The following is an 18,523-nucleotide window of genomic DNA, read 5'->3' on the forward strand; positions in this document are numbered from 1 at the left end:
TTTTGGGGGGTATTTTTTTAAACTAATAACAATTAAGGAAACAGTGCTTATATCTTATTTTATAAACAACAGGGGAAGAAACCCTGAACAACCCCATGCCACTACTTACTACCTAGACAATTACCAAAATTCACATCAACTATTCATGGAAGCAGAGCCACTGATGGGGTTATTATCAGGTTCTTTTAATATAATTTCACATATTTCTCATAATATTCCTTGGCTGGTAGATAATACCTTTTTACATTCTTTTGTCTAATCTCGAAATTCAGATTAAAAACAGGTATTTCTTTCTTCTCAAAGCAGAAGCAGAAAGGCAACTTTTAAAAGTCTACTTTGTGTGTGCTGGATATTTTTCTTGGAATGGTATTGTATTTACAAGTGCTTGTGTAGCACACATGCACACTAGCCCACTCTGTTTATCCAGACAGACTTAAAAAAGGATAAAACTAGAAGTCTTTATTTATCCAAATAAATGTAAACTAGAGGAGTTAAGCATGGGAATTGCCTGTAAATGCCTGCTGAAGTACTAAAAATAGCTGCTTTTTGAAAACAGGAGAAGCCTTCACTGTCAAAAAAGTAACAGTAACAGCTATCTACTATTAGCAAACAACTTTCTTTCCAAAAACTGAAGGACACAGGGAGAAAAATCGTTTATTTTCACACTTCACTACAAGAACTGGACAGAACACAGACCAAAAAGAAACTCCTGTCCCTGAAGTACTTGGTGTTAGTCAGCCTGATCCTGTGCATAAATACCTTGTGTGAACCTCATCATTATCACCGTCTCCAGTTACAGAACCTTAACTAGAGCAGATTATCAAAACATCACAGGAACTAAAGTAATTTCCAAGTATGATCATTAATCACCCGTGCAAAGTCTAATCGCATATTGAGCTCTCTTCATTGTTCCATTAAGACAGGTACTTAATCTTAATTAGAGCTACTGCTTCAAGAATTAACACTAAAAACAATTTAAATATCTTACTGGAAGAAACATTTTATTCTCTCACTTCCTAACTCCATTCAGCTTCTCTGATGTGGAAAAAAAAGCATGAAAGACTAGTCAGATTTCTAACTTCTCCCACCATTAGATATTTGCACAATTTTTTTTTCTGCTAGAAATATTTTTAGTGATTATTTCTATATATAGAAAGTCTCAGGGGTAACAGTCTTCTCTGTGCTTCATGCTTTACTAGCATTTGCAGACAGACCTGGAAAATTTTATCTAAATTTTTACATATTTACTCCTCTAAACAATTTTTAAACTTCCTGTGGTGAAGACAAATGCAAGAGTGATGTAATGACATCTCACATTTGCTGTCTTTTAGAAACACTTCAGGTAGAACAACAGCCACAAAAATATTATCACTTCCTCTCATCTCAGTGAGGAGAATATCAGAGTTTAAGAGACACAATACACACAAAAACATCAGCTCCTGCCAAATCAAATATCTGTTTCTTACTGAAACAGAAATGAGTGATTTCAATTCAAGGCATTTTCGTAGTCCCACTGGTGATATCACAGCCAAGATTAGTAAACCTATGGGAGCACTTTCTATCAAGAAGTTCCATCAGAATACTTTTGTATCCCTGCTAGCAACAGAAACAACAATGATCTGAAAAAAATGCTGTAGATAGCACATTTAGGCAAAGAAAGAAGAGGTGAGAAACAAGGTCTGGGATATAAAAAAAAGTAGAATGTACCATTTCAATTTTCAGTCAAACTGTATGTATTCTTGAAGTATTACCTGTAATCAGCAAGCCAAAATATTACAAACTTATTCTTTACTTTGGGAGTGAACTGTTTTAATGTAGCAAAATGAGAGATCAACCATTCATTTTGACAAAATTTTTTAAGCAAAGTCATAGTCTTGAGAGTTTTCAGAAAATTCATATGGTAGTAAAAACTAGGACCAGCCAGGAAGGCTCCAAGAGGACATACTCATACATGGTACAGAATTCATTTCAGAATGGTTTCCCTTTTTAAGAATAAAGTTACACGAAATGTATGTTATGTTCTAGAGAAGCAAACCAAACTATACAGAGATTCTGTTAACAGAACAAAGTGAGGTATCAATAACTAAAAGGGATATACTCAAGATGGATTCCTGAGTACTTTTAAGTTGATGGGTATGTTCCTACCAATATTCCCAGAAGAACAGAGATGAGGGAGTTAAAGGAATAGAGATGGAAAACTTCAGCTTTGGTAACCAGGGAGATAGATACAAGACATACAGAACCTCAGAATTTTATGTGTCTAACTCACAGGTAAGGCATGGGAAGAATATCTTCAATGTAAGTTTATTTGAGAGCAAACCTCAATGTTTTTACTGGGAATTTTCATCTTGGTTTGGTATCTTGTATCTGTATGTGGTACAAAGGACTACTGATGCCACTAACTCACCTTAATAGCATTTAAAACATTTCTGAATTTCAAATCCTTAAAAAAGTAGAAGCAGTTCATTTCTCACAATGAATGCTGGAAAAAGGGTAGTGAAAGATAAATCTAAGGTACAGTCTCTATGTAAAAAAGGCAGCAGATGTTCATTGTTAAGCAATACACCTGGCAGCAGCTGCCTACCCAATCAGCAAATCTGTTTCCACTAAAGTGGCAAAATAAATGTGGTAACTTATGGACAAATCTATGAGAAATCAGATTCCATTTTTTTTGCTGCTGACAGAGTAACCTGTTAAAAGGATTAAAAGAGTTAACAGTCTTTCACTAATTTGTTCAGCCACAAAAGACTAATAGAGTATGTGCATACAGCAAGATGTAGAATTCAAAAGCTGTGCCCTGCATTTAATCTTAGGCTGTATCTATTTCTTTTTATATATAGCCCAAAATACAGGGACAGAAATACTGAATAATTTGGGTTGGAAGGGACCTTTAAGGATCATAATGGCCAGGGATATCTTCCTGTATACCAGATTTCTCAAAGCCCCATCCTGACCTAACCTTAACACCCTTACAGGGGTGGGGCATCCACATCTTCTCTGGGCAACCTGTGCCACTGCCTCCCCAACCTCACAGTAAAAAATTCTTCCATATGTCCATCTATACTGATCTTCTTTGAGTTTAAAACTTGTTGTCCTACCACTATAAGCTTTGGTAAAAAGTCCCTCTCCATCTTCCTTGTAGGCCCCATTTACAGTAATTTCACGACTATAAGGTGCACCCTTTTGACTAAATTTTTTCCCTGAACCCGGAAGTGCGCCTTATAGTCCGGTGCGCCTTATCTGATGGACAAAGTTGCGAAATTTGCCAAACCGGAAGTGCGAGCCGCAATGGGGGGGCAGTGCCGCGGGAGTGCCGAGTCGCGAGGGGGGGTGGGAGTGGGCGGCCACAACCGGCAGGAGCCAAGAGGGGAGGGAGGGAGCTAACGCCAGCCTTGGCCCGGGCAGAACAAGAAGCCGGGCGGCGCCACCACGGGCGCTGGGGGAACGAGAAGCCGGGCGGTGCCGGCCCTGGCCCAGGCGAGGGGGAAACGAGAACCCGGGTGGCCCTGGCCCGGGCGCGGAGGGAACGAGAAGTGCGAGCCTGCAACAGCCCCGAGCAGAGCCTGCCCGGCAGTGGCATCGGAGCAGCGGCGGCGAAGCCCCTGCGGCCGCCAAAAGGCAGTGCTGGCCGAGCCCCTGTGGCTGCCGCATCCCGGCGCTAGCCGAGCCCCCGCGGCTGCCGAGAAGCGGCGGCGGGGAAGCCCCTTGCAGTCGCCAAATCGCGGCGCCGCCGGAGCCCCCGCGGCCACCAAATCACGGCGCCGCCGGAGCCCCTGCAGCTGCCGAGAAGCGGCGACAAGTGACGCAGCCCGGGGGAAGCGGAGAGAAGTGCCGCGGGGAAGCAACGGGAAGCGCCGCCGCTGCCGGCCGCAGGGAAGCCGGGACGCGGCGCGGTCCCGCGGTGGGAGCCGGTTGCTGTGAGCCGTGCCAGCCGGTGCCGGGGGCGGGCGGGAGCGCCGGGGCACGCTGCACGGGGAGGGCGCCTGGGGCTGCTTTGAAAAATGTTTGCAAATTGAGCACCTGCCAGCAATTTGTTACTTTGTTGCCCGCCGCGTGGCTCCTCGCTGCAAAATAAAAAGTGCGCCTTATAGTCCGGTGCGCCTTATCTGATCTACAAAGTTGCGAAATGTGCCGGCTCCTGGGGGGTGCGCCTTATAGTCCGGTGCGCCTTATGGTCGTGAAATTACTGTAAATACTTACAGGTTGCAATAAGGTCCCCCAGAGCCTTCCCTTCTCCAGACTGAACAACCACAACACTCTCAGCCTATCTACAGCCAGCCTCTGATCAATTTAGTGACCCACCTCTGGAGACCTGCTCCAGCATGTCCAGTCTTTCCTGTGCTGGAAACCTAGAGTTCGATGCAGCACTCCAGGCAGGGCTTCATAAGAGCAGAGCAGCAGAATCACCTCCCTGAGCCTGCTGGCCATGCTGTTTTGGATGCAGCCCAGGACACAATTGGCTTTCTGGGCTGCAAGTGCACATTTACAGCTCTTGTCCAATTTTTCAGAATGGACAGTACCATACTTAAACCTTCCTAAATCCTTGAAAAATCCACTCTGGTTTTGCCATGCATCCTGTTTCTGACTAATTCCTACTTTCTGTTAAGTTACACTGGAAGAATTCTTGCTTATCTTGCATGGGTATATTATTCCATTCTCTTAGGACTGCAGTTACTCCAAGTTGCTGCCATTATATTTGCATAATATAACCTGATGTTTAAAATCTCAGTAAATTGCCCCAGCTGCTTATCAGAGACAGCAATGTGGGCCCATGTGTTCATTTAGAGGGCTAAGCCAGACTCAGTCTGTATGACGCCCATACTGTGACTCATCACCTACTTTCTCAAGAGACGAATGACTACTGTGCTGCAAATGCAGTCAGGACTGCAGAATATTTCCTCTGTTGCCTTGCAACTGTCTATAATGATTCCTCAGAGGAGAAATAGATCTTTGCATTTGGGTCCTGTTTGTTGTAACTATCATTCTAACTGACTGGATTTACTTGCACATAATGAGCAATAAGGAAGTAAGATGCAAGTTCTAAGTTCTCGTATAACAAAGCCTTACCTTTCCAAATATAGCCACTACAAAAGACCTCAGCATCTCCTACGTTGTCTACAATGCAGCTCAATCTAAATAGGTGGAAGGTTTATTTCACAAGTAAATAGATATATTGAGCTGATATTTCTGACAGTAGGAAACTTAAAGTGCTTAATGCAGTAAGACTGGAAGGACTGATTTAGTAAAACTTTGGGTTTATATTGACACAGATGAGAGAAAAGATACAGCACATTTCAAACAGTAATTTAAAGGCATATGAATTTAGGTTAACAGCCTACATAGAAATCTCGAAGTCCAAGCAGAGATAAAGTGCATGCAGATGAAGTAGGCCATTCACATCTTTAAAGATGTTTTTAAAGTGCTATATGACCTCTTAATCAATTTTTTCTTCTTGAAAATTGTCTGCATCGTCCATGCAATCTTCAAGATCATTGTATCTCTGTGAATGAAATAAAATTTGTACAATTTATCAATATTTAATAATTGTATTATGTAAAGACTGCTTTTTCTTGTTTAACACATGACCAAGCATGTCAATAACAATTTAGAAGCTACATCTAAAAGGATACTAAATGCAATCATATTATAAATTGTCTTAAAATAGTTCATTAAGTGGTTCTGAACAATTCCAAGTTCTTTAGTGTAAACAGAATTCTAAAATAGCATTGCTGTGCCTCATGTACATCTTTCCCATCTTTTTAAGTTACAGCTCAAGTTTGTTGTGTTGCTGCTTTCAAATTAAACAGGGGCCTGCCCACCAGCTGTCAAAAAGCTTCACATCAAAAGCTGATGTAAACTCTGTGTAAACCCAATCATACCTTCCGAATCCATCCACTCTCTTCCAAGTGGCTGAAAAGCCGCTCTACAGTGTCTTTGACTGGTTCATTTTCAACACCATCCAATCCAACAACAGAGCTGCAATCCATGTATAACTTGTACTTGAAGTGTTTCAAGTTGTGATAAACTCTTGTACGATTTGCACACACCACACCAACCTTCAAAACCTAGGCCAGAATGAACAAATCATTCCCTTGGATAGAACCATGATTATCTTTACAATATACAGAATTGATGGGTTAATCTAGTAAGATTTAACCGTTCATTCCAGGAAATTTTTTTGAATAATGAAATAAACAGAATGACACTACATACATAAAATTAGCACAAACCCATGTAGTTTTCACAGCCACAGCAGGATTTTTGAGCAAGCAGGCAGCCAGCAAGTCCAAGCAATGGTAGCTTATCAGTGGGGTTTTCTTGCAAACACAATCGTGTTTGTAGTTCGTTGTATCTTTCCTATCTCCTGGTGGAACTTTGTTACAAAATCACTAACACTTTAGACAAATATCACATTGTGAAAGCAGAGGAAGAGGAATTATTTGCTTACTTTTGCTTAATATCTAAGCACTTCCTAGGGAGATGAAATACCAGTTTTAACATTTTGTAGACTGAATAATATTCAGTATTACTTCAAGAAATGCATACACCTCACAATACTTACTTAATAAATGGAAAGGTTGAATTCCAAAAAAACAAAATCTGAACTTGAAGTTTTATACAATACAAACATTATTCTGCAACTGTCTGGGAGGAACAGTTAATCTATGGTGCTGCAGAAAATAATGCCTCTGCATCTGCCAGTTATTTACAGTTTTACTTCTATGATTTCCAAGCAGAAAAGATGGAACTGCCTTATTTCACAGTTTTTTCACAGCAGTATTTATAGGTAAACAAATGGTAAAATGTGCCTGTTACTACATAATCAGAGCATGGATTAGAATAGATTTCTTATAATCTATCAGCACTACCATGAAATACTGAGTAATATGTTGGTTACAAGAATCTTTGGCTATCCTAAGTGTTCACTAAGAATATGTGACATTGGAGGTGCAGGGAGGAAGCAAGGCTCAATTTTCACCTGTCTTCAAGTACATTTTGCATTTCACAAGACAATGTTTTGTTCCATGTCTACTAGAACAGAAGCTCCAGTAGATACGATGGCAAGTCAAAAGAGTCTACCCTCTGTGAATAACCCACAGGTGCACTGATTACTTTAACCCATGGAGACAAAGCCTATCGGGTAAGAAATCTACATCTGGCTGTTTTTTCAGTCAGGTTTTCTAAAAAGCAACATAATTTATGCATATATAAAGAAATCTATTTTGTTTCTCTGAAAAATAACCCAAAAAACCAAACTCTTATCAACTTATCCTCCAAGGACATTATTTTGAAGTGATGTCTTGTCACACCTTTCCATAACAAGTATGTAAATGGCTAAGTTCTCTGCATTAGTAATGCAAGCGGCAATTGCTTTCTGTTTTACATTACATGCATATATATATACATACACACACACACACATATATATATATGAAAGAATCAACCCAATCCAATTTTAAGTTGCAAAACTATTTCTTCTGAGCCACAAAAGTGATAGTAGTCTGAATACTCTCAAATTATACAAAGGTTAAGTTTTAATTAAGGCTTACAACCCACATTTTCAGGGAGCTTTTCTAAATGCATGACCAAATGTTTGCATCTGTGAGCAGTTCCCCAAAACATCTGACCTACTTGTGCAACCTAACACTAGCTCTATCTGCTGACAATGAAAGCAACAGAAAAGTATATTTTTAAGGATTATGTAAATAGATTTTATATGTATTAGTTATATATTTTCTTAACTATCAGTGGATATCACCAGGCATAGGATCAGTTAAGCCAAAAGAGACACACTTACTTAACTTTTGATCTGACCTACAGTAAATGGTTATTAACTGAAATTTTAAACATTTCAAAATAAAAATATGTCTATTACTATATTTTAATTCTCTACTGATTATGTACATTATAGCTATATACAGCTCCATTTTCTAGCATCCCCAAAACTGAAAAACTAAGGCTTGTGTTTGGTGCTGCAGGTGTTTCTGAAGTGCAAGACCTACCAACTAATGCTGAACCTTGATTAACTCAAATTTTCAGAAGCACCATTTCAAATAATGCAGCAATGAAGAACTGAGCTGCAGTGTTTTGTAGAACATTGCACAACTTTTCAAGTATCCTAAGCAATGAGGTGTGGCATTTGGAACATTATGTGATATAAATTAGGAGATACCATCTTGCATCAAACTGATGACCCAGTTTTCTCCCCTGTGACAACAGCTAGCAGGAGATATGTAGGAAGTTACTGTAAGATCCAGCATAAACTTTGGAATGATCATATGATTACCACACACTTTCTGGCAGTCAAGAGTTAAGATTGTCTGTATCATCCCAAATCTCACGTTTCATAGTGTGAAAGAACCTTCCCCAACCTGTCTAATCCGTTTTGGGACCCAATACTGTTTTCCCCTTCCAAAATATCCTGTGCCAGTGCACTTCACAGCTTATTTATGTGTGACGTGGAGAAATGCCAAAGGCAAATAGCTAAATATTGTATAAATGTAACCATGTATTGTGTTTTTAAGCAAGAAAGATAGTCTAAAAATACAATGCTATTTCAGAAAGCAGCTTTGGAAAGAATCTCAGTACTGTACTCACTTTAAATTTTTTCCCCTCACAGTTCTCAGTCCCTCTGTGTTAATGCTTAACTTATCTACTCAAGCTGGCCCTATCAGCCAAAGTTGTGTTAAATCACTTTGTATGGAATGTAGGAGCATGGTTGGACAACAGCACAACATGTAGTGACTGAATCCATGTCCTCAAAGCATGTTTATAAACAGAAGACCGAGACTAGAAAACAGTTTATAATCCAGGTGGCATAAGGAGCAAGGAAGTGTGGGGGACACTTGTATCTCTAAACCTTGGAATTCTCCCTGATCAGGGGGAAATGAGAATTGGCACCTACACAGTGAACAATCACTGCAAGCCTAAGCAAAATCGGAACAGCTGTTTCTCTTCTCTTTCTACTGGCAAAGCAGAATACTTCAGAGATGAGAGAAAAGGAAAGTTTTATGCAGAAGAAGGAGGTTGGAGGTCTGTTTTTGTTCTCTTCACATCCACTTTTCTTGGGTATTTTCAAACAAATCTATAGCAAATAGTCCAACTATGTGCTTCCTTTCAATTTGATCTGTCAGTGCTGAACTGCCTTCTCTACCAGTCAATTAAGTTTGTGAAATGGCAGTTTTATGTAGCTCTGTGAGCCCTTTTTTCTTTCATTACTTTTTTTCTAAATTGGCAGGACAAGTTGCTCAATGCATTGCCAGCAGAGCTTTAAAGAAAACTTGAGAACAGTACTTTTAGCAGTCTAAACTGCAGGTCACCATAAGAACACAAATGTTGCATTACAAGACACTATCAAAAATTACTGGAAAGTGCTCAATTACTCTCTCTCCTGAGTCTGCTTAACAGCCACTGAGCTATACTGAGCAGTACATAGCAGACATCCCCAGATGCTGGTGTACACAGGGTAAAAAAAGCTCTCATTTTGTACTGCTAAGCTGGAGTTCAAAAATGAACTAGCAAGTTCAGTATTCCATAGGATATTTCAAGTTTTATTCCAAAGTGAAAAATAGCCAACACTTTATGCAGGACAACGTTTGGTCAGCAATGAGGCAACTGCTACTGTTATTTCCACAGCTAAGCTGAAAGTTAGGAAAAGATTAAATTCTTGTGCTAGTTCACTAATTATTTCTGGTTAGGTAAGGCACACACTAGTATTTTCAAATTAGTGATCTGTATCTAAGGAAGAATGACTACGACCGACTGCACTATCAGTGCTGGCATGATTGCAGAGGACTGTTTTCCTGTAATAAACAGGATTAAAAAGGGAAAAAGCATTGCTGGAAAAGCCTAGCTTTCTTGGATATCATGCACATACATACTTTTCAAAACAGAGTATCAGCAACTGCTGCTCAGAAGGGTCTGTAATACAAGAAAATCTTTGGCACAGATTTTCAAGATCCTGCATTACATGCAGAGTCCTGTATGATGACAAAATGATAATCATAGTGACACCTCTCAAATCTGTAAGTTAAAGAATTTGCAAACAATCCAAACAATCCAGGTTTGAGCTTCAGTAAGGTATACTCCCTGTTTGACAAGTGTTTCACTTAATTTCTACTTAAGAAACCCTATTACACCTCATTATCAAATATACTGAAAAAAACCACCTTGTTCTGAAACTTTTTTATTTTCAACAAATACTATGAGGAACTTCAGCTGTGTTCAAAAATTCTTTTACACTCACAAATAAAATACCATCTGTATCTCCTGAAAAGGAAGAAAGGCAGAACTGGGATATCAGCTTGGTAAACAACTGCAGCAATATTTTATTCCTGACAAATCACGTGCTTTGAATTTATCATAAGAGGTCACGAATTGCATTACTGAAGGTCATATGCATACCTGATCATAACCATCATGTGTAGCTGTAAATTTGAAGGAAGATCTCTAAATAATAGAAACACCCAGGTTCTTGAGAGTCAAGGTTTTCAAAAGGCTCAGCTGTGAAATCAATTTTTATTGGGCTATTATTAAATTATTTTAGGTGACTTCTCAAGTCACCTAAAATGACTGCCTAATGGAACTTATGTAACAACATGAAAGATGCCTTTTAGTAGAAAAAATAAATATGATTTAATCCAAAATGTTCTAGAAGTGACAACTGAGGGAGAGAAATAGATGGAAGCCTACCTAAATTGAAGTGTTCTCTAGTTTGGACAAGTGCATTCTGATAACGTAGCAATGGGGAAAAGGCTCTAAAAAAGGTATTGATGTAGGTAGGAACAAGTTTTTTTGCAAGGAGATCAGCAACTTCAAGTGTCAATGCATCTGAGACGCCAAGAGAATTTGTCCTGAGTGAAGAGCCATGTAGGAAACAGCATATGTGGGAAAAAAAATCTGAAGAATGAAGCAGTAAATTCTGACAAGGTCGCACTTGGACTGCTAGGATGACCATTGCACTGTTTCACTCAATGTTTGAACCTAGAGTAAACAAGAACTGTTGGAGTGCACTTGGACCCTTTAAGTGCTAGAGGCAGAGCAGGGACAGAAGTAGCAAACCTAGGGACCCAATGTTGAACAAACCTCACTTGCAACAAAATAGAAAACAATCAGTCAATGGCAATGACTGTCCCTCATACAGAAAGTTACTTTCAAAATGTTTCTGACCAGTAATCAATGCAAGATTCCTGCTGGGAAAGTCTTAGGGGCATTATAGGCACACACAAAGGTAAAGGGAGTTTTCCTTAAGGGGTAGATGTGGGGAGGAAACAGCACAGGGGTCATTGTGATGTAGGCAAAACCAAAGGTCATAGAAAAACATCTGATTTATCTTCTTGACAAAAGAAAAACTTAAAATTAAAACTTAAAAATAGAGTGCTGGTTTGAAATTACCTGTTTATCATCTGACATGAAGTCATCCACTTCTAAAGTTTTACTATTATAAAGTCTTCCAGAGAGAAACACATTGAACTTACAACACCGCTTCATTTCACAGGCCTGACAAGACATATTTTTTGTATTTTTCAAGCTTATGCGAACATCTGGGTAACAATCCACACGCTCCTGAAAAACAGATTCCAAACAACAGTCAAGAATCTCTGTTAAATGAACAATGCCTCAAATAGGGTGCTGAGTACTCTACTCACCAAAATTTGTCCAAGAGAAATGAAAGAGATACAAACTTCAATATTACAGTGATTATTAAATCACCACACCCATGACACTATTACTCTCCTAGTAATATACATACAATAACTAGTTGCTCTATACTGACTTGATTTTTGTAGTAGTAGTAGAAGGTTCATGATAACATACTGTTTACCTTTTTGTGGGAGGAGGAAAAAATTTTGTTAGAACATCTAGCAAATGACAAAAAAATCCTCAAATGTCATCTGCTGAAGTTAGCAGGAGATATTCAGGTAGCTGAGAACAGATTCTGTTCTGATACCTGAATGTTTGTCTGGTAATCAACATGTAAAATATTTCTGATATTTATATAAGCATCCAAACAAATTAGTTAAAGAAAAATAGTTGCTATTAAAAAAAGATATAATTACGGTTATTGTTTCACCTTTACAGAGAATTGCAGCATTTAAAGTACAATCTACACACCTTGTATCGATCTTTCCACCGACTTCTACCGATGAGGTTCTCCAGACGAGGCTGAATGAAGCGGTTGTCCAAATAATGAAGTGAGAGCAGCATATCTTGTGCATACCTCTTTTGTCTCGTTCCATCTGTTCAGTGAGAATCATTACTAATGAGTCCAAATACATGCTGGATCCCAATAATTAAACAGGACTTTCCCTAGAAGCCGGCCAATGCACACTGCCCTGGAACTTCAGTGTGTACAGACATAAAACTTAAATCAGCTACCTTCCCATGCCTTTTAGCAAAGTTGTTATCCAAAAAAAGGCTGACCTGAGAAGGATCACTGGCTATCTAGCTTTCTATATAAAAGCAGTCAATTGTCATAGCCACCCTAATTGCAATTAACTGTTTTTCCATATTACCTTTACACACACATTTGCCGTATGAGCTTGAAGAGGCTGTGCTAGATGAAAAAACAAAATCCCTGCCCAGAAAAAGCAAGTGTGAACTTCAATACTGTAGTAGCTGCTCTTGAGTCAAAACTAATGAAGATATTCACGTCCATTAACTTGGAACAATTCATTCTAAATTACAAAAACAGATTTTTGTAATGCTAGGCTACGTTCATACAATGTACACGTACAACCTCCAGTTCACCCGCAGAGCTCATTTACTTCCAGCAACTTGGCAGTAAGGAGTTACATTTTATTAAGCAGATATCATTTGAAATAGAAGGAAGCTATTACAACGTTAATCTGGCTATGTTTACTTATTACTTTTCAAAGGCTTGTTTTTACTTGTTGAAACAAAACAAATCAAACCAAACACCCAAAAGAACTAGCAGTGGTAGATGAAAATAATTTTTAGCTCCAAGAGTATACAGCCTTTATTCTGAGATCTGTGGTGTACTTCAGTTTCTCCATTCCCTATTAGCTCCTGATGACACTAAAACCTCCACTTTTGGCACTCTACTGACTCCTTCCACAATCTGACACTGAGAGTCCTCTCCTTAATCCCATCTTTACAGTGCTTATGAAACTATGTGTGAGGCTGAATAATAGGCCAAATGCCAAAAAGCACTTCCTCAGAAAAATAAGACAAGTACTAACTGCAGCTGAAGCTTATTTATCTGATGTATTAAAAAAAAAATCTGATGTAGAGTCATCTTCATAACTAGAAGCATTCATTATCTACCAAATTCCTAAGAAAAAAAAGCTGTGAAGCACAAGAGATTTTGACAAACCAGCTGACCTTGCAATGTTTTCATTGAGATATCAGCTTTGAAACTAATTTGGTCTTCATGCTGGAAAGGTTACTACTGATTAATAACACAGAAACACATTCCTACATCTCAAGAAGGCATTTCAAGCCTTCTGTGCTCAAGAATTGAGTCTACACATTTTTCCAAGATTACTGTATCATTTTCAGATAGACTCCCCTCTGCTCTCCCCCACCAAAGTTACATAGCAGGAAAACCATAGATTTCAGGTCCCTCAGTTCTATACTCTGATCAGGAGAAACACCTTTCCCTAGAATAAATGGCTTTGTATAACTTTGAATGCATTAATATATATTTAAGGCAATTTACTTACCATATAATGAGCTCAGAAAACTGTCATCAATTGCATTTATGAGGAAAGCCTTTACTATTCTTCTGAAATGTTCATAATGATCACAGCGAGGTACTGGGAAGAAAGCAATATAATCAAAATTTACCAAAAGAAGGAAAAAAATCTGAAAAAAAAGCAAGCCATGTTACAAGTTCTGTAAGAAGAATTCTTCTTCTCCAGTATTGGAAGTTTAGAATTTTAAAGTTATTTAAATACAGATTTAGAAATATTCTCAATTTACAACATACACACCCATAGGATTTTGCTTTTAAATTGTGCTTCTTACCCCCGTGAACCTACAGAATTTTAGCATCCTAAAGTTACATGTGCTTCCAGTAAGAAGAGTCCACAGCAAGAACTACAAACCCTAAGAGAAGTGAATAATTTGTTCTACAAACAGCAAAAATAAAGTCAGAGAAGGTCAGGCTGTTGCGGTCATGGATTTTTTGCTTGTGTTTTTTTGTTGTGTTCATTTTTTTCTTTCTTTCAAATACAGTTCTGCTGAGGTCTTCACTGGAGGAAGAAATACCACAAATGCTTGTGACTAGCTACACTAGCATTGACGGTCCATTCATTACATATCTACTTTTGAGTAACAAAACATGGAAGACAATAATTCGCATGAAGTCCTGCTTCAGATCTTTTTGCTCCAACCAGAAACTGGTTTTCATAAAAGAACAACTTGAAGAGTTTTGTTGCTCTGTGCAATTTGGCAAGATTGGCCAGTGAAGTCAGAAACCCCTCTAGACCTCTGGTCCCGAGTCTTACCATCATGGAATAAAAATACATTAAAAAAACCCAAAACAAAAAATCAAAAAAATTTAAAAAAATTGAATCCTAAGCCCCAAACTCATATGAGAACAGAATTTGAACAGATTAACATAGCTGCTCTTAGCATAAGCCACAAGATTGTAGGAACCATAGGAATGAATGCATCACAGGCCGCCTACTTCATCCTAAATCAGAGCAAATGAAAAAAATCCTGTGCAATAAGGTTTCGCTTCCCCCCCCGCCAAACTTACACCCTTTCTTTAATTAGATACTGAAAGACTACAGGTTTACTGTGGAAATCAGAATGCTTTCATAATAAATTGAAATCTTTTAGGTATCTGCTTTAAAATATCACATCCTACTCCTAAGCATTTATATTTAGCCCACTAATGTTTTTTACAGTACCATGAGCTAGTTTTACACGAAGAATTATCACTAATTTTGATCTTACACTGTGGGATGTAGTGTGCCAGCAGCTCACTGTTTGATGGATTTGGTTGCTTTTGATGTGGCTGATTTTCACTCTTCACATGCTCTGTGTTGTCAATGTCATCATCATCGTTTTCCTCTTCCTCTACTACAAAATCTTTTATGCTGCCACTATCAGTTTCACTGCCTTCTGATGGTGTGAGGGGCAACTGACAGGGCGGTTCCTCTTCTACTGATGCTTCACTATTAGAATCCTAATTAAATTTTAAAAAGTACTTAAAACACAAGAATTTTCAGCATTTGCACGGACAAAATACTATATACACCAGCTAAGATTTCTGACCATCTCATAACACCATTTGTACAATTAACAAGAAAGCATGCATTTCTAAAGAATACATCATCCTTAGATGTAGATCCCACAGATGAGAATTACTTTCAACTTTAAATTAGCTATTTCCATGTACCTCTCTTCAGACTACTTCTAGGAATTAAGCTAACATGAGATCTCCAAGACACTTCAACAGACATTCTGCTTCCTGATAAAAATAGTTTGATAGATTTTCAGCAGTTATTTATACAGTTAACGTGACTATTAAAATATTACAGAACTACTACTTTCTCATGCATTCAAAGCCAAAAAACCCCACTGATTTGTATCTCTTAACCTTTCCTCACATTAAATATTTCTCCAGTGAAATTTCAAAGTTAAAACCCTGACCTCACAATTTGCACTGCTGCAGGATCTCCGAGCTGCACTTTGTCTTACAAGTTCCTTCAATTTTGCAAGCACTTTCTGCTTCCTGCTAACAGAAACATTCTCTGCAGGGCGTGTTTTATCAGGCTGCTCTTCTTCAGAACTCTCACGGTCAATCATTGCACAGCGGCGCTTGGCAGGAACCCTTCTAACAAGTATGTCACTGCCCTCACTGTCATCGCTGTCGTACAGCACAGAGGCGCTCAGCCTCTTTCGCCTCCCAGGCACGACACACTCATCGTCACCATCTTCTGCCGCATCCCCAGAGCGGTCCGAAAGGAAACTGCTCTTGGCAGCCGCTGGATCTCCTTCATCCAGGTCACTGTCCGACGAGGTGGACTCGTCCTGCTCCTCAGAGCTGGCAGAGGACTCCTCGCTGCTGTCGAGCAGTACGAGCGCCCTTCTGGTGCGTCTCCAATCCACTCGGGATTTGGACGATGGCACCTCCGTCCCCGCCCTCTGACTTCTTGTTTCGTATCTTTTCACTGCTGGCTTTGCCCCCATCGGAAGACTGTAGCAACACACCTAAATATAACTACAAGCAGAACAAAGCACTTATTACATTGTGCCATTCAAAGGGGAGAAGGAGAGTACGCTTTGCTCCGTACGCTCATGACTTAGCAGCACCATTAAGAGCCTCACGCAGAAACCAGCACCAAACAAAACTCAGCACGCACAGCAACTTCTCGAGAGGCTGCACCTTACTCAGGACACGCGGAATTGGCCGCACTGAAGGAATGGAGTCTGAGGCCCGCCGTTCCCGGGCCGTTCCCGGGCCGTTCCGGGGCCGTTCCCGCTCGGGACACCCCGGCTCGCGCGCCACCGTTTCCCCCGTTATCCGCGCGCCGCCGCTTCCCGCCGCGCGCGCGCTCCCGCCCCCCCCGCCGCTCCGCGAGCTCCGATTGGCCGCCGCGCCTGTCACTCATCCAGCCGCGATGTTTACGGAAGTGCAGTCACGCCGCGGTGGGGGTCGGGAGGAGGGTTCTGGTTGTGCGCAGCAGTCGGTGAGCCGGAGGTTACGGGTTCGAGTCCCGCTTCAGCGCCCTCCTGGCGCCTCATCCGGAAGTGTCAGGCAGCGCTGTGGTGGTTGAATTGTTTGTGCTTGTCCTCGGTGAATTCCCGAGAAAAGCCTGCTTGTGGAGTGCAGCACCTCCCCAGCGGGGCAGGCAGAGCCCTCCGCTGTTCTGAGGCGCTCCCCGCCACAGCCGCTCCCTGGGCGGCCCGGGAGCAAAGGCGGCGTGTTCGTGAGGGGCGGTGAGGGAGCTGCGGTGTCTCACCTGGAGAAAAGTGGGCTCGGGGGCCTTGTGGTTCGCTACAGCCGCCTGGAAGGAGCGCGCAGCAAGGACGGGACACGGGGAAATGGCCTCAGGTTGCGCCAGGGGAGGTTTAGGTCGTACATTAGGGAAATAATTTCCATGAAAGGATGGTAAAGCATTGGAACGGGCTGCCCGGGGAAGTGGTGCAGTGATCGTCCCTGGAAATGTCCAAAAGAGGTGTGCGTGTTGAGGACAGGTTCTAGCGGTGAACACGGTGGTGGGGCTGGGCCCGTGGTGGGGCTTGATGATGCTAAAGGTCTTTTCCAGCATTTACGATTCTGTGTTTCTGTGAATCGTGAGCTTCTGCTGGTTTCCTGCATAAAGTGTCTTTGAATAGGATGCTGGATTCTGCTCAGAGCTAATAAACGTTTTAATAACAAGATTCATGTCTTGCATTTTCTCTCATTTGCTTGGTCTGTGGCAGAAAACCGCCAAGTTACCTTGGAATTCACTCTGCTGACATACTTTTTACTCTTTTAACGAGACCTTGTAATTGCTTCCATATATTTCTTTAAAAATAGCTGCTAATAAAACCGTAAGGAGAGGAAATCCTAGAAAGACAATTATTTCTCATCTTATTTACATTATAAATTTGATATGGTGAAAAGGTGTGCACAGGTGTGTTGAATTCCCACCAGAATGTTTATATTGAAAGGATTATAATGGTTATAATTCAAAGGTTGTATTGCATTAGGGGATTTATAGTCCTAGGCTGACATTTCTTTTAATTACTTTAAAGTCAGTACGTGAATTTTCGCATAAATATACGGATCAGAGTTTACCCATGATTTATTATTTTTTCCAAAGCGTGGTGGAAGTCAGCATTCCAGGATGCTGCTCTGTCTCTGGTCTCCATCACATTTTCTTGCTTCCAACGTCGCCACCTTGTGACAAAAGGCATGAAGGAATCCTGGTAGTTTTACTCCTGTAGTACAGCAGATGGAAATAACATAATTATAATGAAAATATTGTATATAACTAAAGAAAATATCTAGTAAATAAATTTTTTCCTACTTCAATGACATCAAGAGTTCCAGTTATCAATACTGGCTTCTGAAGAAAAGTTTTAATTATTGACAATGCTTATATGCTGATTTTTCTGATATTTTTTCAGGTGAATCCCAGTCCCAGGGGAGCCTACAGCATGTGTGACCTTATATTTTAGTAGCAGAATTCAGTCAAAAACCAGAAGTTTTCCAAACAGACATATTTTCCTCAAAACTCCTCTCTAAATATATGAATATGCTCTGTACACATTAAGCAAACTCACTTGTGTCATAGGAAACAAATGCAGTTGATTTTCTTGTGTACCACGGCAGTTTTCCTGAATGATGGCGGCAGCATCTCCCCAGTACAGAGTTTTATATTTTACTGGGGTATTCCAGTCCCATCTGATTTCAGATAATAGAGAAATTATTATATTGAAACCTTTATTTTAAGTGGCAGCCCCCAGTAGCCGCTTCTGCAGCCACTGAGTATTTGCTCTGTTGTTTTCCAGCTGGTCTGTTAGTTGTCTGGCTGTTGCTGCATTCACATTGCAGTTTCTC

The 18,523-nt window shown here is 40.2% G+C and overlaps 1 protein-coding gene across 3 annotated transcripts; it reads right to left on the bottom strand.

Annotated features, from left to right (window-relative positions):
* Positions 1 to 4,410: 4,410 nt before the first annotated feature.
* On the bottom strand, positions 4,411 to 16,512 carry CCDC82 (coiled-coil domain containing 82). 3 transcript variants are annotated; one of them, XM_033053594.2, is made up of 8 exons: positions 16,366 to 16,512; positions 15,625 to 16,185; positions 14,926 to 15,157; positions 13,686 to 13,778; positions 12,115 to 12,239; positions 11,395 to 11,565; positions 5,880 to 6,065; positions 4,411 to 5,500 (listed from the first exon to the last, which is right to left on the bottom strand). In XM_033053594.2, exons 2-8 carry the CDS (start codon positions 16,162 to 16,164, stop codon positions 5,435 to 5,437), a joined length of 1,413 nt encoding a protein of 470 aa, XP_032909485.1. In that variant the 5' UTR covers positions 16,165 to 16,185; positions 16,366 to 16,512; the 3' UTR covers positions 4,411 to 5,434. The 3 variants fall into 3 exon arrangements, with proteins under 3 accessions (XP_032909485.1, XP_032909487.1, XP_032909486.1); XM_033053596.1 differs by having other exon boundaries at positions 16,361 to 16,512; XM_033053595.2 differs by having other exon boundaries at positions 15,625 to 16,195; positions 16,361 to 16,512.
* Positions 16,513 to 18,523: the final 2,011 nt, after the last annotated feature.

This window comes from Catharus ustulatus, chromosome 2 (assembly GCF_009819885.2).
Source record: "Catharus ustulatus isolate bCatUst1 chromosome 2, bCatUst1.pri.v2, whole genome shotgun sequence".
NCBI lineage: Eukaryota > Metazoa > Chordata > Aves > Passeriformes > Turdidae > Catharus > Catharus ustulatus.

What these genes read in the sequence shown, in the direction of transcription:
- CCDC82 (XM_033053594.2), bottom strand. Translation starts at nt 16,164, where the DNA reads ATGGGGGCAAAGCCAGCAGTGAAAAGATACGAAACAAGAAGTCAGAGG. An exon ending in GCAGCAGTGCAAATTGTGAG is followed by an intron (nt 15,158 to 15,624) that starts GTCAGGGTTTTA and finishes AAATTTAATTAG; the next exon opens with GATTCTAATAGTGAAGCATC. An exon ending in GGTGGAAAGATCGATACAAG is followed by an intron (nt 11,566 to 12,114) that starts GTGTGTAGATTG and finishes TCTGTTTTTCAG; the next exon opens with GAGCGTGTGGATTGTTACCC.